A 24,334-nucleotide genomic window follows, 5' to 3' on the forward strand; every position below is an offset into this window, starting at 1 on the left:
GGGTTGTAGTTGTGGAAGGCAACCAGTCCATGTGTCTTTCTCACATCGATGTTTCTCTCTCTCTCTCTCTCTCTCTCTCTCAAAAAAAAAAAAAAAAAAAAAGAATCAATCCTGCATGGTTTCGAGTTTAATTATTCTCCAACTACTTAATCTACCTAACATCTTCTGTACACTCTGTGACTACCAAAATCAAGAAACTATTTTTAACTATGCTGAACCCCAAAGGTGATACATTTGTTTTAATAAGATACTGGCCCCTCTGGCTGATACGAATCAAATAACTGAGCTCAAAGGCATGGCAAGTAGGTTAATCGTGAACTATCATAGCATTGTGTTTCCTGGTCAAGGTATTAATAACTAAGGATTGCCCCTGCAAAGTTTTTAAAAGATATAAACTTTTAAATATTAAAATCATTTGGTATTCTATTTTACTAATGTTCACATGCATTTGTGCACATACAGTATTCATGGGCTGGTACATTAGCCAGCGCTATTTACAAGGGTGCCTTACACACTGCCCCCATCAGAGTCTTCGGCATCCCCTACCTACCCTTCATGTTGCATGTCATGGGGCCCAGGGCCTGGAGAGGAGACCAAACCACAGGAACAAAGGGTGGGGTCACCCCTCCTCTCACCGCCTCCCTGCCTTACCCTGGGCCTATGGGGGCTATGGAGAGGGTGGGCCAGAGCGCAGGGGTGGAGATGGGAGACAGACATTTAGTTTGGACTTTCCCCTCCTGAATCAACCATTGATCACTCAAAAAATAAAAAACAAAAACAACTATTTTCATCTTTCAGTCTTTGTAGATGTATCTAATTCGGTCTCATGTCAACCGAGGGGAAAAAAAAGCAAAAGATTACACATTTGTAACGTTTTACAAAGGAAGCTTATAATTATAAAGGATTTAAAATGTGTCCTTCTTGAGGGGCTTTCTTAAAACAGGACAAGAATGGTGTATAGATTCTATATAAGTTAGATATCTCTACCAAGAGTGAAAGATGAGATATTTTAACAGTTGTGTTGGAATGGGAGAATTGAAGGTGATTTTCTTCTTTTTAAAATTCAGTTGCAATTTTTAAATTTATCTTTCTCCAAAATCAATCTGTAAGATCACCTATATGGATACTGACTGATCAGAATGCCTCTCTTACCAACTTGAGAAAAGAATCAGATTTTCATATCAAAAGGTTTTAAGTCACTTACCAGCTGAGTGTTCTAAACCATGGCAGGTCATAGGAACGATAGACTCTGTAACCTATAGTGATAATTTCATGGAAGCATTTCACTTGGATGCCTAGAACCTGAAACCAAGAGAAAACATTGACATACATTTCTTGATGTTTATATTTAATAAGTAGCTTGTTGTCATATGAGCCTATCCATTTTTTAATTATTCTAAATGTCAGTAGCAAAAATTCAATATTCAACATCTCTAAACTCCAGTTTAGAGGGTAAGCAAAACAAGGTTTTAAACAGAGATCCTTCCTGGGGCGGGAGGTGGCAGTGTAGTTCAATCTGAGGGATGGGATCTGGTTGGTCACAGGTAACTGGATCAGGGCACGTGCCTGGTTGCAGGCTCCATCCCCAGTGTGGGGCGTTCAGGAGGCAGCGGATCAATGATTCTCTCTCATCCTTGATGTTTCGATCTCTCCCTCTCCCTTCCTCTCTGAAATCAATAAAAAAATATGTTTTTTAAAAAAGTTATTGGGCCCCCTCAGCCACATAAGAAATTATTATGCCAAACTACTATGAATAGTTCTTTTAGGAAAAAGTCGTAAATGTGTGTTATAAAGACAAGAGGAAATTGAAATACTGTCCTTCAAATAACCTTTGTACACCCAATGTCATTTTTAGACGCACACACACACAAAAAAATCACAGAATGGGGACAATGCTAGATGTTAAGATAAAATGGCAAAGCTGTGCTATTTATAGAACCAAGGGCTTTTAAAATACCAAACGCACTGATGCAATGTTTATGAACACATTTGCTCAAGAACCATTAGCATTGTATATGTGGTATTTTACTTAGAGGAAAAGAAGTATTTTTAATAGCACACACACATATTTATATGATCACCGATTATAGCTTGCAAGTAGAAGTAATATGGAACTGCTGGGAAAAGATAAAACAGGACTCAAGCATTTGAGCTAATATATATGTGTATCTTCCAGGGCTGGGTGACTACACAGAAACTGATACTCCACGCCATCAATACTGGTAGCAATGCACATTGGTCGGACTCCATTGGCCCAATTAATGTGTTAAGAACCTTAAGACAACAACCTTTATGTAAATGCCTATTCTGCTAGTTACTGACATAGGACATCTATTCTCAGAGAGGCATTGTCTGTCAGGGAGGACACACACAACTGCTAATACATGTGGAAATAGTTACATGGATATAAATAAGCACAGGCAGACAAACAAAAAAACTGTGGGAGAGGATGGGGGAGGGCCACAGTCAGGGCAAAGGAGGAGGAAATAGAGTTATGTACGTAAGAGAGGACAAGGCATGTGGTTCTCAGAGTTGCTGGAACACTGAGGTAAGGGTGATACATAGAGAGATAAACCGGGTCCCAGAACCACAGGAAATAGCACAAAGGCGTCCGTGCTGGTCGTGAAAGGACATGGTCAGACGGGAGTGTCTGAAGATAACAGAGGTGGAAAGAATTAACTGCAGAGGCAGCAGAGGTAGAGACAGCAAGGCAGGCAGCACACCACCATCCGGATGAGTGTGGGTGAACATCTACCTTGGATGGGGCAGAATGGAGTGCAGGAATAACAGACATCGAGGGGTAGAACTAACAGGATTTGGAGGTTGAGGAAATTGGTGGCGGGGGGTGGGGAAGAGAGAGAGGGGGACACAGAGTAACACTAGGTAAGGCTTGGGAAACTGATTTATGCAGAATGGCTGGGGTTGGAACAGAAGTTGAGATCTGCATATGTTCAGTCTGAACTATGTATGGTACCTGTGGGTTACCCAAATAAAAGTGTCCATACAAAGAAAATTTCTTTGGGAATCTATCCAAAGAAAATAATTGTGCATATGTTCTGCAATAAGTCTGCAGTATGTTTAACAGTGTTATTCACAAAAAAGAAAAACCAGAACATAACCTGAATGTCTAAAAATAACACAATGGTTTAATAACTTATGAGGCACTCCATTCCATGGAGCAGATGAATGTATTAAACCGATGGTTGTAAAACTGGGGCAACACAAAACACTTGAGAAGATATTTAGTTTCCACAGCAGGATATAAAATTTTAGTCACATTATGACTACAACCATGGTTTTTAAAATGGAAAAGAAAAAAGGATTAAAGGAAGCATATCAAATGGCAGTATTAACTAGGTTTTGGTGGTTAATGATTGGGTTGGGTGATTTTTAAAATTATCTACTTTCCAAAGTAATTTTAATATACTTTTATACCTCTCAAAAATGGAGAAAAATTAAACACTATTAAAAAGTAAATTATATATTGTATATTAAAAGAATTACTATAAGAGTTTCCAAGAAGGTGGGCGGGGGGTTAGGGAGGGTGCTCCTACAATATCTTCTGCATGTGCACATCTGCTTTTAAATAAAAATATGCTTTAGTAAATCCATCATTTGGAAAGTGTGATTCAAAGCTGTGGCTGCAACAATTAAAGTACTATAAATAAAAGTTTGAAGGGAAAAAGCTCATTTAAGCAACATGAGTATGAGTTCCATCTTAAAATAGCAGCTATCATTTCCTGGAAGTTTTTAATAAAATTCTCTTGAATTAGTCATTTTTAAGTGCTGATATTATTAGGCAAATGCAAGCTATATACAATGTGTCTGACACAAAATAAAAATGACCTAGTTAGGGATACGGATGTAAATAAGAATTTAAAGCACATGAAAGCAATTGAGAACCAACAGTGTGTGTGTATGTCCATCCATATCTCCTTAACATAAACATCATAAATACAGCATATGTATACATGCATGTGTACCTGTGTGCAGACGTGTGTGCATGCATATGCAATAAACCTAAATAAGAGCGACAACAGTTCAAATCCACTTTAACTACATCTATACTAATAAAAGGGTAATATGCTAATTAGACCGGGTAGACCAGACGTCCTTCTGGATGTCCTTCAGGACAATCCCACAGCGGCTGTGAGGGCCGAGGGCTGGCGGTGCAGGGAGAGGCGGCGGCAGGGGGAGAGGCCGGTCCGGCGCTGTGGCTCCCTCCGCAGAGGCAGTGGGAGAGGAGCTGTGCGGTCCTGGTCCCAGAGCTGCTCCTTCTGCAGAGGCAGCCACAGAGGCAGCGGCGCGGGCCTGGTCCCCGTGCCACAAGTCCGCAGAGGCTGTGCCTCAACCTCCTACAGCCCCTCCCCCAGCCAGCCTGGCCCCAGATCACCCCCCACCCACCAGTGGGAAGGGGGCGGAGCCAGCTCTAAGAAGTGAGGGCCGAGGGTAGCAGCAGCGGGGTGATGGGGGTGGCACCTTCCCCTGATTGGCCTGGTCGCATCCTGTAGAGGAAGGCCAGACTGTGGCTTAGGCCCGCTCCCTGCTAGTTAAATCTACTTTAACTACATCTATACTAATCCCCTGAGGGCTCCCGGACTGTGAGAGGGGGCAGGCCGGGCTGAGGGACCCCCCTTCTCCCCCTAGTGCACGGATTTTCATGCACCAGGCCTCTAGTCTTTAATATTCTTGTATTCTCCTCTGATTAAGCTTACCAAAAAAAAACCACCTTTCATAGTGGGGGAAAAAAATGAACAAAAAAGCCCGAGTGCTTTAGGTATGCTTGTGATTCTCTTTTTAAAAATCAGAATCCAAGGATGTCTTTAAAGGGGTTTTGAATTTTGTCATAAAAGAGTGGTGAAAAAAACAGTCTCTACCAATTCTGGCCCTCCTCCACACCAAACAGTCTACTGTGCAGACCACGTCACTTATCCACAGGGAGCCCACATAGTCAGTGTATCAAGGATGCAGATGTTTTGCAACGTCTTGATCAAAATCATCTTCTAAAGGAGGCTCATAATTCAAATAACCCCTAGTATTTTCAATGGCTCCTCCGTGCTTTACAAATAAGCCCCAAACTTTTTCACACAGTATGACAAGGTCCTCTGGAATCTGACCCCTAATCATACCTCCAGGTTCAAAGGGCCTGCCTCCGGGAAAGAGCAACACGCCTTTCTGACACACCTGGCCGTGAGGACCTTTGCTCACAGCACGCAGGCATCCACCCTGATAGAGCCTCAAGGTCCACCCAAAGGTCCCTCAGACACAAAGCCTACGGGCTGTCTGCCTTCATCCAATCCTGCTTCCAGGCTCGACCGCTCACCACGCAGCACGGAAAAGCGCTTTGCACGCACTCACTCCTCAGTGCCCAAGTCCCGAGGCCAGTGGTGGTCACTTGGCACCCGTAGCCCTCAGCGGGCTCAGACGCAGGCCGGGAGCTGGGCTCTTCTCTCCCGTCTCACCTGGACGGTGCTCGCCCTGCCTACCTGGCTTTCAGACTCAGAGCTTCTGCCCTCACATTAAATTAGTCCTATCCATTATTCATTTTTCTTGCAAAAAAAAAAAAAAAGCTCTTTCATTTCTTATTCATTTTTGTGACCTTGATATCCCCAAGGAAGTACAAAATTAATGAGGACAAAAAGAAAAGTGAAAGGGCTTGATGGTGCTCAGGAGAGTTACTTTAAGTGGTTTCAGGGGTTGGTGGAATTTTATTTTTCCCCAAGCGTGTCTAACTTCAGTTCAAAATGGATTCTTTTCTAGAATAAAGGAAAGCCATCTCGTATTGCTCCGAGCGTAGGGCTCTGAATAGGACTAGCATGGAAGGAGAAGACAGGTGAGACAGGTGAACGGAATTCTAAGTGGGCAAGAACGAGCAGGACACAGGGAGGCGAGTGCAGAAGAAGAGGCTAAACTAACCGAGATGGGATGAAGAAAATGAAATAATAGAGACGCTGCAGACCCCCGAGAGCCGGCTCTCACTGTTCCCTGCTAAATCACACTCAGCATCAAGTGACAAATCTACTGAACAAGTGCACTCTCCTTCTCACGCCCACCCCTTTGCTCCCAATGCTTCGTGCTTCTTTAGATGTCAAGGCCTTTATGTCCAGGAGTCTCTGCAGTGACCCTCCTTCCCCCAAGCTCCCTCTCTCACCACACCAACTCCTACTCAGCCTTCAGACCGGGCACTTATGCTTGGGCACAGGCCTTGGAAAAGCCTTCCAGTTCCCCCTTTGCTCTCACAGCATCCTTTTTTCTTTTTTAAAAATTAAATGCTTATTGCGGTTTTTAGTTGTGTTTCTGATCAATTCTTTAGAGTGTAGATGGTACGCTCCATGACGGCACAGACAGGTGTGCTTTCCTCAGCGCCACCGTACCAGAGCCCAGAGCTAGCGCGACGCCTGGCGCGTGGCAGGCATCCTGGGAGCATCTGCTAAATGAATGAATGAAAACTTACAATACCTGTTGGGCTTCAGGACTTGTTGGGCTTCTCAGACATGACAAAATCCCCACTCCCAGAACAGCTTTCCCTCACCTCTCCGGTCTCCTCCCTAGATTCCCTCCACACCTTGCTCACGATGTCCCCACCTTGGAATGCCGCCCCCCCCCCCCCCATCCTGTCCCTCTTTCAGGACTAGCTGTGGCATCACCTCTTCTGAGAGGCTTCCTTCATCTCTGTCTCAGGCTGTTCCAGGCACTTTTTTACTGTGCTCTCCCAACAAGTTCCAGCATGGGGCTTACCCCATTTAGTTACTATCCTATTCACTCATATGGTTACTTATATGCCTCTGCCATTGGATTAAATTCCTTGAAGTTAGGGATCTAGCTAACAGTCCTATCTGTTAAAGTCATGTATATGTGTGTGTTTCTGTTTTATCGTGACAAAAAGACATGAATAGGCTGTATATACTTGGTCTCTGCTGGATGAACACATTCAAAGGCCATTTTGCAAACAGAAAAGATTAGCCTTGTTCACTTCACGAACTACAAGATGCTTAAAGGAACTAAATTTGCTGTTACCACGTCTTACATTGCCTTCTTGGTCACGACATGCTCAAATTACTGCAATCACTCCGATGCTGAAAAACAAAGCAAGAGCACCTTAGGGAAATGGAAATACTTACAAGAAGCATCAGCATAAAAGATCCCATATAGATGATCAGGAAAAACAAGGAAATCATCGTTAGAGTAAGAATTCCACGAATCCACCAGTTTTTCCACCTGCAAAGAAAACGTTTATAAAGTTAGCACTGAATGTGTTCTTACAGTATTTTTTTCTGTGTGGAAGGTTTCAGTGTTGAGTTACCAGACTTAAGGATTTTTCCCTAATTATACTTTAAGAATCCCTTATAATAAAAAACAAAACAACAAAAACCCAGCCAACCAAAGAGCATTTGTTCACTCACTGAGAACTAAATTAAATGTAAAGATTATGTTAGCCAGAGAAAAAGCCTGATTTTTGTTTACTATGAGGATGAATCATGAGACTAAGCAGTGAGGTGATGATCATGGATGTGTGCACATCTCCCAGGGTCATTCAGAAGGGAAGGAGGAGTCAGGTGCAAAACTCCTCCAAAACGATGACCAATCCTTTGGGGTACTCGATAAAAATAATATGATTTTAAGGTGGCTCAGACAGAGTGCATGACCTTCTGATGAGTAAAAGGAAAGAGAGGCTGATGCAGAACCGAAACCGGAGAGCTCAGCAATATCAGTGAAAGGAAGAAGGTGCCAGCGAGGAGGTCAGTCGCAGAGGACAAGGCCAAACTGAATGTCACTTCCTTCTGTAGCCCAGTGCGCAGCCTGCTCTCCTTGGTTAGGGACAGGGCCCTCAGTAGGAAGGCATTTTCTTATTTGGGCCTTTGCTTGTTCCTTCCAGCACAGCGTCCCCGCTGGCACAACCAGCTCGTTGCTGAGAATTCATCTCCCTCAATCCCCGGGCAGCTGTCAGTCAGGGTCTGGGTCCCCCACCCTCAAGAGCCTCCCACTTCTTCCTCAGTGTACCTTACAAATACTGTCCCTCTTTATGTGGCCATGTCATGAAAAATGCCGGCAGCTGCTTTTTGACACGTGTAAAATGATTCTACTCACACCTGTGCATGGATGATGATTTCTGAATCTACAATTGCTGCCCTGCTTTATTCGTTCTACACGTATTTTACCTTATACACACAGTGGTTTTTTTCTTTAGGACATCTGATTTCTATTGATTCGAATGACAGCATTTAAATTATGTTACAAGAGATTTGGATTCAACTTAAAGTATGACAACATATATGTACGATATCTAAGCAAGGCTTTTAGTCTCCTTCCCATAAAAGAAACAGTTGCCAACCTCATCTGTTTATTAAATATTGATTATATTCCCTGCTTCTAATCACCCTCCTATACAGTCCAGATACTTCTTAAGTATCTCTTTTATCGTGTCATTTCTGCACTCGAGATCTAAAATACCAACATTAAGTCCAAACTCTTTTATCTAGCTTCCAAGATTTTTCATTGTCAAATTGTTCTTAGCCGACTTTATTTTCCTCTACTGTTCAACCGACTATGTAGACGCATACATTTCTCACAGACTGTAAGCTTTGGGGCTGAACTGAAGTGAGTGTAGAGTCAAAAATGGCATAGGTGAAAGGTTCCATTAACTTTTGGAAATATAGGCCTCCATGGGCTAATGAATGGATTAGAGAACCGGGCCAGGTCACAGAGCTGGTCAGAGGTAAATGAAGGACATAAGCCAGTCTCCTGATAATGACCCTGACCTGCTTGCATGAAACCTAGACGTGCTCTTGGCCCTTCTTTATAACTGATCCTCAGACTCAGAATTACCTAGAACCTCTCTCGTCAGGTAGACACTACGTTAAGTTTAGAAATCAGCCCCAACGTAGATGTTGCTCTTGTCCATGTGTGCCTCTGTTAGATGCTTGGCTTTGAACTTCAGAGAATGGTAGCTGCTGAGAACCAGAGATTTTAAACAGGAAACCTACTGTCTTCATATCACCCCAAAATTCCATGGCAACTCAAAACCAGGGTCTTCAAAGAACATATACTATCTGGTTGTCGGTTATATAGGTATTTCCCCTCTGAGAAAAATTCTCCCAATCTAATAAAGTTAAAGACTTACTTCCCTCATTTATTTTAACTTAACTGATTCCCCAGATTTCCCAAGAATACCTGATACAAAGTTAAGCACATACTGAGACATAACATATATATCCACTGATACAGTAACCAAAAGTCATCTTTCAGGAGAGAAGCACTGAATTTAAAGCAGAGCACAATATGCAAAAAAAAAAAAAAAAGGAAAGAAAATCACTGTTACTAAAAATCAGAGGACAGTCTGGTTCTGAATTCAAAATTCTCCAGTTCCTTTACCACACTTCCAGGTTCACATTAGAGAACGCCTTAACTTTGAGTTCAAGTCATCACCTCACAGATTGTTTTGGAAAAAGGAACTGAGAATCAGTAGAGAAGAAGTGTATTCAAGTTTCATGTCTTGAGGACCTATCTGAGCCAGAAATGAGATTTCCAAAAAAGTATGTAATTAATCAGTATTCTTGAAAGTGATTGAAGTGGTTACACACATTGTTCACATCAATTTGAGTATGTACAATGACTTACTATTACTACCACTATTATGTGGCTTTTATTTCAAAAGTAATGACAAGGTTTAAAAAAAACAACAACCAACAAACTGGTGCCAAAAGCATCATGAGTCATCAAGAACCTGGTTTGACCAGACAGTTCACCTGAGCCAAGAACTGGGCCACAGAGGCACTCCTCAAAAGTAAGCAAGAACAGGCCCTGACCGGGTAGCTCAGTGGGTTAGAGCATCAACCTCATATGCCAAAGTATCAGGTTCGATCCCAGGTCCGGGCACATACAAGAATCAACCAATGAATGCATAGATGGGTGCAACAACAAGTCCATGTTTCTCTCCTTCTCTCTCTACAATCAATCAATAAATATTTTTTTAAATAAAAAATAAACAAAAACTTAGTGGCAAAGAGGGGGAGTTTTGAGAATGTCCATCTACCAGCGTTTGGAGAAAGTGCACAGGAAATGTATAGGTTCCAGGAAGGAAGGAAGGAAGGAAGGAAGGAAGGAAGGAAGGAAGGAAGGAAGGAAGGAAGGAAGGAAGGAAGGAAGGAAGGAAGGAAGGGAGGGAGGGAGGGAGGGAGGAAGGGAGGGAGGGAGGGAGATGGCATTACGGCTATACTGGATGTGTCCTGGGCTTCTCAGCCTCAGAACCGGTATTGTTTTGTGCCAGATAATTCTTTATTGTGAAGCACTGTTCTGCGTACTGTAGGATGATTAGCATCCTCCTTAGCCTCTACTAGATGCTAGAAGCGCCATCTCTCATTGTGACAACCAGAAAGGTCTCCAGACATTGCCAAACGCCTGCTGGGGAGGTGGGGACAAAATCCAGGGCACTGCCCTGGATGCAACCTACAAGCTAGACTCATAGCTGAGGAAGAGCTTCAGTAAGGACAAAGCCAGGCTTAAGTGGCTTAGGAATGTTCAGACACAGGTCAAGAAACAGACTGGGACAACTTGCCAAGTGACTGAAGATCTTTCAGGCTCCTTCCAATTTCAACAACTTAAAGACTTTTTGACATTGTATATTAAAGCCTCAGAAGTGAGCCTGAACCTTGACCAAGCAATTTCACTTTTAAGATTTTATCCTAAGAAAGTAATTACAGTTGCTAAATAAAAGTTATCTCTAAAGAAAAACGTTTAATGCAGAATTGTTTTTTGAGCATGAGAATTTAGAAATCAGCTAAATGCCCAGTGACAGCTCTTTAAACTACAGTCATGCAAAGGAACATATCGTGCAGCCACTTAAAATATTTATGTATATTTAAGGATATTTGTTCCTAATACCACAGAATGAAAATGAAAATAGACAAGCAGAAAATAGTACAATGCTATTTTTACACCACACACACACACGCAAAAATATGTACAAGAGGAAAAAGATTCAGAGTAAATACCGCAATACTTCAAATACCAATGTCTTGGTGAGAGGATAATAGGGTGTTTCCCTGTAATTCATGAAAACTTCTTATGTAACTAGTTTTTTAATCCTATGCATCCACCACTTCTAAATCATTGTAGCACAGACTATTTGGGGTAGTACAGAGGCTAAAATGAATAAGATACAGATTTTGAAATATTCATGTAACTTTTATAGTGAAGTTTCATGAGAAGATTGAAACTGGTAACATATCCTCTATTGTTCATTTAAAAAAAACCCCACAATTCTTGCCCTGGCTGGTTTGGCTCAGTAGACAGAGCGGCAGCCTGTGGACTGAAGGGTCCCAGGTTTGATTCCGGTCAAGGGCACGTGCCCAGGTTGCAGGCTCGGTCCCCAGTAGTGGGCGTGCAGGAGGCAGCCAATCAATGATTCTCTCTCATCATTGATGTTTCTATCTCTCCCTTTCTCTCTGAAATCAATAAAAACATATTTTTAAAAAATAAAAATATTAAATAATTCTTTTATAAATGGAGCACAATGCCTAGGTTCAGAATGTGGTTCTATTGCTTACTAGCCACATGACCCTTGATATATAAAATTTCTGTGCCTCAGTTTCCTCATTTATGAAATAGGTATATAAGTGTACCTGTGTTACAGGTTGAGAATAAGTTAGTCAATACATGTACACAGTATATGCTCAATAAATATCAGCTGCTATTACTTGCTATTGTTGGTTTACATGGGGGGAGAACCTTAATTGTTAAGAAATTATTATTGACACATAGGAATCTAGCATCATTCTTATATAAATCAATATAAGTTTCCAAATCTGATATAGACCTGCTAAGATTTTAAAGCAAAGGTACATTTGTCAACTAGGTCATGAAAACAACTGGGATCAAGACTATTAAAATAATAATCATGCTTTGAATATCAGCAAAGAATTTGTTCTATTGGTTAAAATAATTACAAAAACTTTTCTTTGAAGCAATTTATTCTAATACTAGAGGCCCGGTGCATGAAATTCATGCACTGGGGGGGGGGGTATCCCCTCAGCCTGGCCTGCACCCTCTCCAATCCGGGACCCCTCTCACAATCCGGGACTGCTGGCTCCTAACCGCTCACCTGCCTGCCTGCCTGATTGCCTCTAACCACTCTGCTTGCCTGCCTGATATCCCCTAACCCCTCTGCCTGCTTGCCTAATTGCCCCTAACCACTCTGCTTGCCTGCCTGAATGCCCCTAACCCCTCTGCCTGTCTGCCTGCCTAATTGCCCCTAACCATCTCTGCCTGCCTGCCTGATTGCCCCTAACCTCTTCTGCCTGCCTGCCTGATTGCCCCTAACTGCCTCTGCCATCCTGCCTGATCGCCCCTAACTGCTCCCCTGCCTGCCTGATTGCCCCTAACCACCTCTGCCTGCCTGCATGATTGCCCCTAACCACCTCTGCCTTCCTGCCTGATTGCCCCTAACTGCTCTCCCCTGCCAGTCTGATCACCCCTAACTGCCCTCCCCTGCTGCCTGATCGCCCTCTAACTGCTCTCCCCTGCCGGCCTGATTGCCCCTAACTGCTCTCCCCTGCCAGCCTGATCACCCTTAACCGCCTCTGCCTCGTTCCCTGCCACTGTGGCTTTGTCTGGAAGGATGTCTGGTCTATCTGGTCTAATTAGCATATTACCCTTTTATTAGTATAGATGGTTATATCCTAGAAGCTAAAAACAGAAAAACTCATATTACATTAACTAGATATGACTAAACCATTTTTTTGTTGTTATAACCCATAGGTAATAAAATCAATTTAGTAAGTTATATCCAAAATATTTTATTCAATAACAGAATAGTATCAAACAGAAAAGAAGGGACATCACACAGTAATGGTAAGAAATGTTTCATAACATTTTTGTAGCAGTTAAAATATACATTTGTGTGTCTCTTGGGATGTGGTATAAAATGTACCTCTTAATGTATGTCACAGTCAAAAACATGGAAAAACTGTTCCATACGAACATTTAAGATTTCACATATTAATCTAAAGAAAAGCTTAGATTTATTTTGCTTTTATAGATTTTATAATTCATATTACTAAAGCATACAAAGGAGGGCAATATAAAATTAGGTAAAATTTGTTAGTGATTACACATTTTAAAATATAGCACAAATATAAAATGATAAAAGGTTGCAGAGTTTTGGACAATAATTTAAAACTCAGTTTAAAAAATGAGCTATGTCCCTCTGGTACTTGAGAACAGGAAACAAAGAATATAGAATTTTCTTTATTAAATGTTCCCACACCAGAAAAGGCAACCTGATGTAGTAAATAGATCACTGGCTTCAGAAATCTGACCAACTGGAATAAGAATCCCAGGTCCGCATCTTCTTAGCTCTGTAACCTTCACCAGTAACCTCTCAGATTGGGTTTTTTCATCTATAATAATAAAAGGGTAATATGCTAATTAGACCAGACATCTTCTGGACATCATTCCGGACGTCCTTCCTGACAAAGCCGGGGCCGAGGGAAGCCAGCCAGGGTCCCGGGTGCCTGCATGTGGCCCAGGGGAAGCCAGCCGGGGTCCCGGGTGCCAGAGGGAAGCCAGTGCTGGCAGCCGGGGAAAGGAAGGCCTACTCTTGCACAAATTTTCGTGCATCGGGCCTCTAGTAACTCATAAGATCTTAAGAATTAAATGAAGGATGCACATTAAGCATTTAGTACTATGTGTGCTTCATCTACAATGAAAAAGTATAAGCCTTCTCTCTCAGAGCTCCAAAGCTTAGAAATAGTGAAAATAGTACTACATGGGCCAGGATAACCCCACAACTTATCTTGTGCACCTATGATATTCATCTTCATCCAATCATACCTGGAAGATAAACCAGAGAGAGCTTTCTTGAGGATCTCAGGGGTTCTATCTGAGGATGGTGGAATTTCTGGAATATCAGAATCTGTTCTGGAATCCAAATCTCCATATCTGTCATCAATATCTGTTTCCTAAAATTAAAGAGAAAAGAAGATCACTTTGTTAAATAGGAAAAAAAAAAAAGCACACACTTGCTAATTATGTATTGCTCTGTGTGTCAAATCTCAGTTACATAACTTGAAACAAAGAAACAACTATTAACTTACCTTGACTATCCAAGCTCTCTTGTACTTCCTTGTTAGGAAAGTTTTATTATCTCTGCTAAAATCTATCAATGTAAAGGACTCGTGTAAACAAAAGACAAAGAGAAACTCCTATATTGCCTAAAACATAAATTTACCACAAGAATTAAATATTTATTCTTTTGATACTTAACTGGGAGAACACAGTGTTATTCCATATAGATTCCGATAAGCTCTTTTTATTGATTACAACCAGAGTAATATCTGACACTGGCACAGCATTATGTATCTATAAAGTATATGTAACTTGGATTTGAAGTTGTTTGCTATGCTGTCATGTAACAGTCTCCACTCCTGCGTCCTCCCCTCTCCTACACCCCCACCCAAGCAACCTTCAGGAAAGAATGCTACACATGCCTGCACTTTGGGGAAGTGGTTTACAGAGGGGGGACTGGGGTAACGGGGCTCAATTGAAGGAGAGGAACGAGAGTATTCGCAGGAGGTGAGTACAAGCAGATGGAGCATTGAGCAGATCACTGGGCCAGGAGTGATCCTAGGAATGAAAGTGCCTAGGAATGCAGAACATTCAGGAATCTCAAACCAAACAGCCCTATTAGCACCAGTCTCCGCAGATGGCATCACTCCGTCAGGCATTTTCTTTACCTATAGAATGGAAGCTTTTAATACAATGCCAAGGACTTACTGAAGTCAAAGAAGAGAGCTATCGCTATGATTGCAGCAAGTCTTCCAATTCCTCATTAAGTGACTTAACAAATAATATATTAGCCTTGGGGGACTATTTTCAGTTTTCATAAATAGTAAATTTTTGCTTACTAACGATAACGTTCTTACGATACAATTATGAAATTAAATGATGTTATACCAAAAATGACAAGTGAAACAGACATGTCAAATCCCCACTGTGACACTGAGAGCCAGTTGGCCCCAAAGCAGCTTAAACAGAAAGAGATGTTGACGTAATAAACCGCCACACAGAGCATCCCCTGAAAATGTCAGGGAACCTGCTGTGGGCCTGACATGCCAGCAGGTCTTTGACATCTAGAACAATGAAGCACATCTCTCTTTTTTTGGTCTTTTCCCTGCTACTCTTTTTTTCAACCTTCAAGAACCCAGAGTGCTGCAGGGGTGGTGTGAGTGGTAGTGGAGATGGTAACTAATGGAAATATTCCCATATGGCAACACCACCATGTTGCAGAAAGAGCACGAGACTAGGAAGCAGGGGTTGCCAGTACTAAGGCCACCTGTTCTCTACCCAGCAGAGTGGCAAAGGGAAAATCACTTACCCCTTAAAAAACACACTCAGCTTTTGGTTTCCTCATAAAATAAAAAGCTTTGGGCCATAATTCAAACTGTGGAAACACTAACCCTTTCGGCAAGCCACTTGGGTCCACTTGTCAATGATGGTGATATGTCAGGGCCCTCCTCTCCACACCCTCGAGAAAGCGGTCCTGTTTTTACTTTTATTATTTAAGCTTCTGGGTTCTATTTTATATAACCGGAGAAACACAAAATGAAAAACTTAAGATTTAACTAGGCTTCTTCATTTCATGCTAATAACTAAAGAATAAAAGGTAATGCTTAAATAGTGGCCTTTTAGAGCAATTTTCCTCAACTCTGGGAATTAGAAGCAGAGACTCTTGTGTTTCTGCATTTCTTGTATGGATCCTGTTACAGATGCCAGGCTTGACAAGGAAAACAAGAGTGTGATTGCAGGTAATGGGAAGAAGGAAGCAGCACTTTAATGCATGCTGAATGAAGGTTCTTAACATGTTTAAGAACACCAAATTAGGAGTTTTTTCTCAAGCCCTAAATTTAAAGACAATAATCCTCCCCTTTCTATCTTATAAAAAGTATTTTTATTGATTTCAGAGAGGAAGAGAGAGAGAGAAATATCAATGATGAAAGAGAATCATTGATGGGGTGCCTCCTGCACACCCCTTACTGGGGAGCAAGCCCACAACCTGGGCAGGTGCCCTTGACCAGAATCGAACCCAGGACCCTTCAGTCCGTAGGCCGACATTCTCTCCACTGAGCAAAACTGGCTAGGACCGCTTTCCATTTAAAGCCTGTGTTCTCCCACTACCCACCAGGTGATGTACCCTCTTAGCTTCCCGTCTTTCTCTACACTCAAGACTCCCCATACACCAGGTCTCCAGCTCCCAACACGCTATCTCCAGATGGGTTTTCCATTAGCATCACCTGAAATCCAACATAAGCAAACTGACCTCTCTTTTTTCCACACCAAACCTGCTGCCCCTTCTACATTTCCTACTCAGGAGGACACCACCACCAAACAGTTAACCAATTAAATCAGGTCAGGCACCTGGCTACCAACTTAATTCCATCTCCTTTCACCAAAATACATCCACGTAGCACCGGGCCTGTCATTAGTCTTTCCCCCATGTCCATCCCCACCCAATGGCTACTGTCCCTGAGCATCTGGTACCTCAGTACCTCATCCCCCTACCCTCTCTACTTTATTTTTAATATAAAAGGAATCCTTCTAAACTACACATTGAACCTTAACACTCCCCAACCTAAAAACAGAGGATACAATCAAACCACCTGACATTGCTTTTACTGTTCACGATGGCACCCCTCTTCGATGACTCCCCAGTTTTCACACCACACTGTTCTCTCTCTTACATCCAGATATTTGTTCCATCTATAAAATACAAACTGTGCATTTTCTCTGTTGCCCACATCCTGGTCCAAATCCTCCCTTCCACATTCCTAAAACCTGGCTACTGCCCACTCATCCTCTGACCTTGGTTTCAAGGTCACGTCCTTTACAAATGTCTTCCTGGACCCCCAGCTCCAGGTTAGCTGCTCTTCAACTGTGTTTCCACAATTTCCCTTAGGATTACCTATTAGTCTATATTAAAAGTGTATGTTTGCCAAAACCGGTTTGGCTCAGTGGATAGAGCGTCGGCCTGCGGCCTCAAGGGTCCCAGGTTCGATTCCAGTCAAGGGCATGTACTTTGGTTGTGGGCACATCCCCAGCAGGGGGTGTGCAAGAGGCAGCTGATCGATGTTTCTAACTCTCTATCCCTCTCTCTTCCTCTCTGTAAAAAATCAATAAAATATATTTAAAAAAAAAGTGTATGTTTGCTTGTCTATATTTTCCAGTAGTCCACAAGCTTAGTGAGAAGAGGAAATACCATCCATTGGCTTCACTCTTAATCCCAAGAGGCCAGCAGAGGGCTTATACACTGGCTGGCATTTATTAGGTAATACATAAATAGGTGACGAATGAATTGAGTCTGTCAACTCATGCTAACATTTAGGATTAAAATTATAAGTTCTCCTTTGTTGCTAGATGAATAGTCTTGACCAAGTCGCGTGGCTTGGGATCTCAGTTCCACCTCTGTGTAATGAGGGCTTACTGACTTTTCAAAATATAAAATTATAATGAAAGTATGTCTGGTAAATGAGGGTTGAAGGTTGAAGAAATAAAAGTTTCTTTATTCACCCTGTAAATCCAATTCCTAAGGGAAAGTGATTAGAAAACATGAGCAAAAACACTTAACAAATATTGATTTATTTATTCCTCACATTACCCTAGAGGTAGGTAAATAATCACCTCCATTCTACAGGTAAAAAAAATTGAGGCTCGCCCAGCCGGCGTGGCTCAGTGGTTGAGCATCAGCCTATGAACCAGAAGGTTGTGGTTTGTTTCCGGGTCAGGGCATATGCCTGGGTTGCAGGCTCCATCCCCAGTGTGGCGCATGCAGTGGACTGATGATTCTCCCTCATCATTGATGTTTCTAGCTCTCTCTCCCTCTCTTTCTATGGGAAATCAATAAAAAATATATTTAAAAATAAACTGAGGCTCTGAAAGATTAAGTAAAGTGTCCAAGTTTACATAGCTCTAAGCAATGTAGCTGGAATTTGAAATCATACAGGAGCATAATTAAAATGACAATTCTCTCCCAAATTAATCTACAGATTCAGTGCAGTCCTAATAAACATCTCAACAGGCTCTTTGTTTTATTTTTGTAGAAATGCACACACTGATTCTAAAATTTATATGAAAATGCAAAGAACCTAGAAGAGCTGAAACAGTCTGATAAAAAGATCAAAATTGAAGAACTTACACTACCTGTAATCAAGCTGTGATATTGGCATAAAAGAAAAAAAAAATCAATGGAAAACAGACTAGAGTCCAGGAATAAACCCACACAAATATGGACCACTGATCTTCAACAAAGTTGAAAGGGTAATTCAACAGACAATGCTGAAACAATTGGATATCCATATGAGGAGGGGGGAAAAAAAAACCCAAAACAAAACAGGAGAGAAAGAATTTTGATCCATACCTCACACCAGTTACAAATACATAAAATAGTAAAACTTCCATAAAATCTCTGTGATCTTGGATTAGGCAAAGATTTCTTAAATAAAACAAAAAAAATTGATAAGCAGATCATCAAAATTAAATCTTCTGGTTTTTAAAAAACACTGTTAAGAGAATGAGCAAATGAGCCCATAGACTGGGAAAAGATATTTGCAAAATACATATCAAATAAAAGTTTTGCCTCCAGAATACATAAAAAATTCTAAAATTCAATATGAAAACAACTCAATTAAAATACATGGGCAAAATATTTGAACAGACATTTCAGCAAAGGCAATACACATTTGGCAAATAAGCACATGAAAAAAATGTTCAATGTCATTAGTTATTAGGGAAATGCAAAACAAAACTACATTAAGTTACTACCACACATCTATTAGCATGGCTGAAGTGTAAAAACTGAACATACTTAAGTGTTGCAGAAGATGTGGAGACACTGGAACTCTCACACTGCTGGTGGGAATGTAAAACAGTACAACCACTTTGGAAAACAGTTTGTCAGTTTCTCAGAAAGTTAAACATATATCCATCACATGATCCAGTCATTCCACTCCTTAATATTTGTCCAAGAGGAATAAAAGTATATATCCACACAAAGACTGTACACAAATGTTCATGGCAGCTTTACTTGTAATAGTTTCAAACTTGAAAACACTCAAATGTTCAACAAGGAACAAAACAAATTGGGCTACATGCGTACCATGGAATACCACCCATCAATAAAAATGAGTGAACTACTGATGCACATAATAATATAGATGGATGTCAAAATAATTATGCTGAGTAAAATGAAGTCAGACAAAATGTACATCCTATATAATAAAAGGGTAATATGCAAATTGACCCTAACAGCCTCTCCTGCCTCCTCGGCAGCGCTAAGGATGTCCGACTGTGGCTTAGGCCCGCTCTCCCTGGGGAGCGGGCCTAAGCTGGCAGGTGGACATCCCCCAAGGGCTCCCGAGCTGTCAGAGGGATGTCTGACTGCCAGCTTAGGCCTGATCACCCGGGGAGCGGGCCTAAACCGGAAGTCGGACATCCCTCTCACAATCTGGACTGCTGCCTGCCTGATTGCCCCAACCACTCTGCCTGCCAACCTGAGCACCCCCTAACCACTCCCCTGCCGGCCTGATTGATGCCTAACTGCTCCCCTGCCAGCATGATCGTCCCAAACTGCCCTCCCCTGCCAGCCCGATTGCCTCCAAATGCCCTCCCCTGATGGCCCAATCGCCCCCAACTGCCTTCCCCTGGGGGGCTGAGGGGACTGGGGGATTCTGGCTGGATGAGGCGGGGATGAGGGGACTGGGGGAATGAGGCTGGATGAGGCTGGATGCTGCGGGGACTGGGTAAGACGGGGCTGAGGGGACTGGGGGACTCCAGCTGAATGAGGTGGGCACTTAGGCTGTTTCCAAATCTTAGCTATGGTAAATTGTGCTGCTATGAATATAGGGAGAGCTCCTCACACTGTAGAGGACTCTTGTTTCTCTCTTCCTGTGCAATCCAATTTTCTATTTACAAGAAATCTTAGCCCGGCCAGTGTAGCTCAGTGGTTGAGGGTCAACCTAAGAACCAGGAGTTCAGGAATTGATTCATGGTCAGGGTACATGCCCAGGTTGCGGGTTCGATCCCCAGTCTGGGGAGTGCAGCAGGCAGCTGATCAATGATTCTCTCTCATCATTGATGTTTCTCTCTCTCCCTCTCTCTTCCTCTCTGAAATCAATAAAAAATATATATATTTTTAAGAAGGAAAGAAAGCTTAAAATCTTGATAGTTCTCACAAAGTCTTAAGCAAACATTCAAAGACATGATGTGAAAAATAACTGTGATCTCTCCTTGTGGATAAGAAAATAAGTCAACATTTAGAAAGATAACTAAACTTGGCATACCTCAGGAACGATCAACAGCCCAATTGGTCATTAATGAAATTAGTTCCTCTGCTTTCCTGGAGTCCCTTCAAAATGTGACATCATTCTCATTTAACAGGTTCTGAAACATCTCCCAACCAAATTAATCAAAATGTGAGCAGTTATAAAATAAAAATTAATGATTTCTTCTCCTAACTAATCATAAAATAAGCAAGGGAATACTAGAAACAATTTTGTTTGTTTTAAATCTGAGTGCCTGAAATCACAGAATTACAAGTTTTCTCCTAAAAGTTTCTAGACAAATTCAGAAAGGCCAAAATAGTTTTAAAAAAATCACACAAATAGTAACTGTTAAAAAAAAAAAGTTCCTAAGTATTTTAGTTAATTTTATACATTTAGTACCACATATCTACTTGCTCTCCTATATATTATTTTTGTCAGAAATGTTAGGGTAAATCCCAGCTCTAAATACTATGTGACCCTGAGAAAGGAAGTCTTTGGTTTTGCAGACAAAAAAGGAGCCACATACTTAAATCTGACAAGCTTAGGGGAGGCCTGCATGGTGGGCCCTACAAACTCAGAAACTTACAATAATCACAGAGGATGGTCTGAAATGAAAACTTCCTAACTAAACGTGAGTCATGGCAGGTAGTCAGGTCCTAGGCCGGTATTTCCCTGACAAAGGTCAACTTACCTAATTTACCTTAACTGAACCTGTCTATTGTCATTTTGCATTTATGTTGACACTAGAGGTCTGGTGCATGACATTCGTGCAGTGGGGGTGGGGGGGGGGGGGGGGGTCCTCAGCCCAGCCTGCACCCTTTAGCAGTCCGGATGTCTGACTGATGGCTTGAGCGGGCCTAAGCCGCAGTCAGCCGTCCTTAGCGCTGCCACAGGGGTGGGAGAGGCTCCCGCCACCACCGCTGAGCACACCAGCCATCAGCCCGGCTTGTGGCTGAGCGGCCCTCCCACTGTGGGAGTGCACTGACCACCAGGGGGCAGCTCCTGCATTGAGCGGCTGCCCCCTTGTGGCCAGTGCGCGTCATAGCGACCGGTCGTTCTGCTGTTCGGTCGATTTGCATATTACCCTTTTATTATATAGGATACCTTTAGAATGTCAGGGTAATTGCTTTTTCCCAGACCAATCCCGCACAATCTCCCACCAGAGCAGGAGACCACAGAACCCCCTCACTGTTATTGTTATCATGTTAATTAACTATCCTACACCACCAATGTAAAAAAAAAAAGTATGGTCTATTTTTTTATTTTGTGTCCAATCCCAGAGACTTCCTCACCTTTGCTTTCTCCCCCCTCTCTAATCTATCACTAATGGATTTCATGTTACCCCTTTATGTCTTGTCCTTTGATTCTAATGTAAAAATAAGCTGCAAAACTGCCATTCTCCGGAGCATTTTCTCAATCCACTGAGATTTTGCTTCCCGGCAATTGTCATCAATTTGGCTCAAATAAACTCACAACAACTCTTATATCAACAATTTTCAAACCTTTTTCTCAGGTGTAAACTAAACCTATTTTCCTTGTCTACATAATTGTTATAAAGAGATTCAAACTGGTATTATGTACCTGTATTTTACAAACTATAAATTAGTTTATTATCTTTACTCCACTGACAAGGAAAAAATTCTGAGATGTTCAAAACTAAAATTAAAGCGGCCGTAAAGGGACAGAGACAGAAGAGTTAGCTTGTTAATAGCTGTGGACCAGCTCTGATATAAGACTGCTCATATCCCTGCATATCTGCTAGAATTTAGAATAAATTCCAGGTGGCTGTTTCCACGGATTGTTTTAGCCAGGCACCATGCAACCAGGGGCCTCCACTTGTTGACCTGTCGGCCTCCGGCTGCTGCCCCAGCCCATCCACAGGAGCGGCCACCTCTTCATGCAGACCCTGTGCCTATCCCAGAGCTGGTCCCGCCCCTTTGCCTACAGCTAATGTAAATTCGGTCAGATTACCTCCTTTTTCTCCCTACACCCTTTGTGATGCATAACAATACCTGCAAACTCCCAGACCATGGACAAGGATGGATATGCTGTCATGCTGCTGCTGGTTTAGGCTACATGCTCCAAGACCAGTCTTCCTATTTTTGCAAGCAATGGCCTAATAAACTCCTTCTTCTAAAAAAGTTAAATGTTTTTGTTTAACACCTTGCAGTTAAATCCTGGCCTCACCCATTTTCTCAAATGTAGAAAGAGCCACAAGAAAAAGGTGACAATTCAATCAGAACTTCAAATACAACAGGCACCCAATAAACCTTTACTGAATGCACAGAACCAAGTCAAGCCTCACAAAAAAAATGTCTGTAAATTTTAAATGACCTATTTTCTTTTTTTAAAAAAATATATTTTATTGATTTTTTACAGAGAGGAAGGAAGAAGGATAGAGTTAGAAACATCGATGGGAGAGAAACATCAATCAGCTGCCTCCTGCACACCCCCTACTGGAGATGTGCCTGCAACCAAGGTACATGCCCTTGACTGGAATCGAACCTGGGACCCATCAGTCTGCAGGCCGACGCTCTATCCACTGAGCCAAACCGGTTAGGGCATGACCTATTTTCTTTATCCTGAATTAAAACATGCATTTCTTTTCTTTTTATTTTTAAAAATATGTTTTTATTGATTTTAGAGAGAGAGGAAGGGAAAGGGGGAGAGAAACATCAATGAAGAGATTGAGCCCGCAACCCAGGCATGTGCCCCAATCAGGAATCAAACCGTGACCTCCTGGTTCATAGGCTGATGCTCAACCACTGAGCCATGCCGGCCAGGCAAAACATACATTTCTTTTAAATGACACCCCCAAAAACAGAATAAAGGAAAATAAACACATTCTAAATATTAGCATTGTATAATGGCCTAGATTTATATAAAAATGTATAGAAAATATCTATTACACTTACAGGTGACACCAAGACAACCCATAGTGAAGGGTTCCAAAATTAAGAATTTACAGAAATACAAGTTCACCAAAAATTAAAAATTTATATTAAAAATATTAGAGTATTTATGAAAGAAACTACATACATCTCAAATGGGTAAGGGCAGGAATTAACTGACTTTTGGATTCTTTCACCTTCAACCTCACAAACCAAAATCTGTATCAAAGCAGTAACCCCACATACAAGCACAGCAGCGACACTGTTCCAATGTGTGCTTCCCTTTACTGGCCACAACTTCCATGTGCACCTCCTTTTCTCCCACACTGGTCCAGTAAATCTGGTGTTAGCTTCACTTGCAATTGCTCAGACCTCTCAATCCATCCAGAGCTTCACTGACCCAGTTTGGGCTTCAGTCCTCTTCCCTGTCCACCCTAACTTGTGGTCAGTCACTTCAATTCCAGCCTCACTGACCTCCATCATTCCTTTAGCATCCTTGACCTGGAATTCCGGACCAAAATCATTCCCAGTGCCTTTCATATTTTCAGCTATTAAATGAGGGATATTCCTAACATGTAGAATTGTTATGAGGAACAAATAAAGTAAGATGTAAAAGTATACTCTATGAACTCTAAATCACTACAAGCATCAACTATTATGACTATTACTGCTACTGAGTTAAGAACCAGTTGCCTCTTGGTCACTTCATATTGCACTCCCTAAATAACACTCCCTGATAGATGCGTTCTAGTTCCAGCTTGGCCACTTGCTGTAGGTCATCTTGGGCAATAACAACCACATTCTAAAGCAAGTTTATTATTTTTAAACATATAGGGTTGGGCTACACTGTTCCTAAGATCCCTTGCAGCTCTATGGTTCTGAGACTCCACTTTATTGAGAAAATTGAAAGCATCAAATACTTTGGTCTTCTGCTTTTCAAAATGTTTCTGCATCTACCCTCCATGCGTTCATTCCTTTCCTTGGATACCCCAATCATCTATATTCTCCACACCATGTCTGCTTTCTTTTCTCTAGGGCTTGCCCATCCTTGTCAGCATCTTCAACCCCTCTTGACTTCTTTCATACAAATGCCTATCTTCCCTCTCATGAAAAAGGAAATTTTCACTTGAT

The 24,334-nt window shown here is 41.9% G+C and overlaps 1 protein-coding gene across 1 annotated transcript in view; it reads right to left on the minus strand.

Moving 5' to 3' along the window:
* Positions 1–24,334, minus strand: part of CDS1 (CDP-diacylglycerol synthase 1) — a 57,942-nt gene that overhangs the window by 28,937 nt on the left and 4,671 nt on the right. The window contains exons 2-4 of the mRNA XM_008143593.3: positions 13,831–13,958; positions 7,122–7,218; positions 1,205–1,302 (exon numbers count right to left, since the gene is read on the minus strand). Coding sequence (XP_008141815.1) covers positions 1,205–1,302; positions 7,122–7,218; positions 13,831–13,958 — 323 coding nt within the window. The remainder of the gene's footprint in view (positions 1–1,204; positions 1,303–7,121; positions 7,219–13,830; positions 13,959–24,334) is intronic.

Source organism: Eptesicus fuscus, chromosome 2, assembly GCF_027574615.1.
Source record: "Eptesicus fuscus isolate TK198812 chromosome 2, DD_ASM_mEF_20220401, whole genome shotgun sequence".
Taxonomy (NCBI): domain Eukaryota; kingdom Metazoa; phylum Chordata; class Mammalia; order Chiroptera; family Vespertilionidae; genus Eptesicus; species Eptesicus fuscus.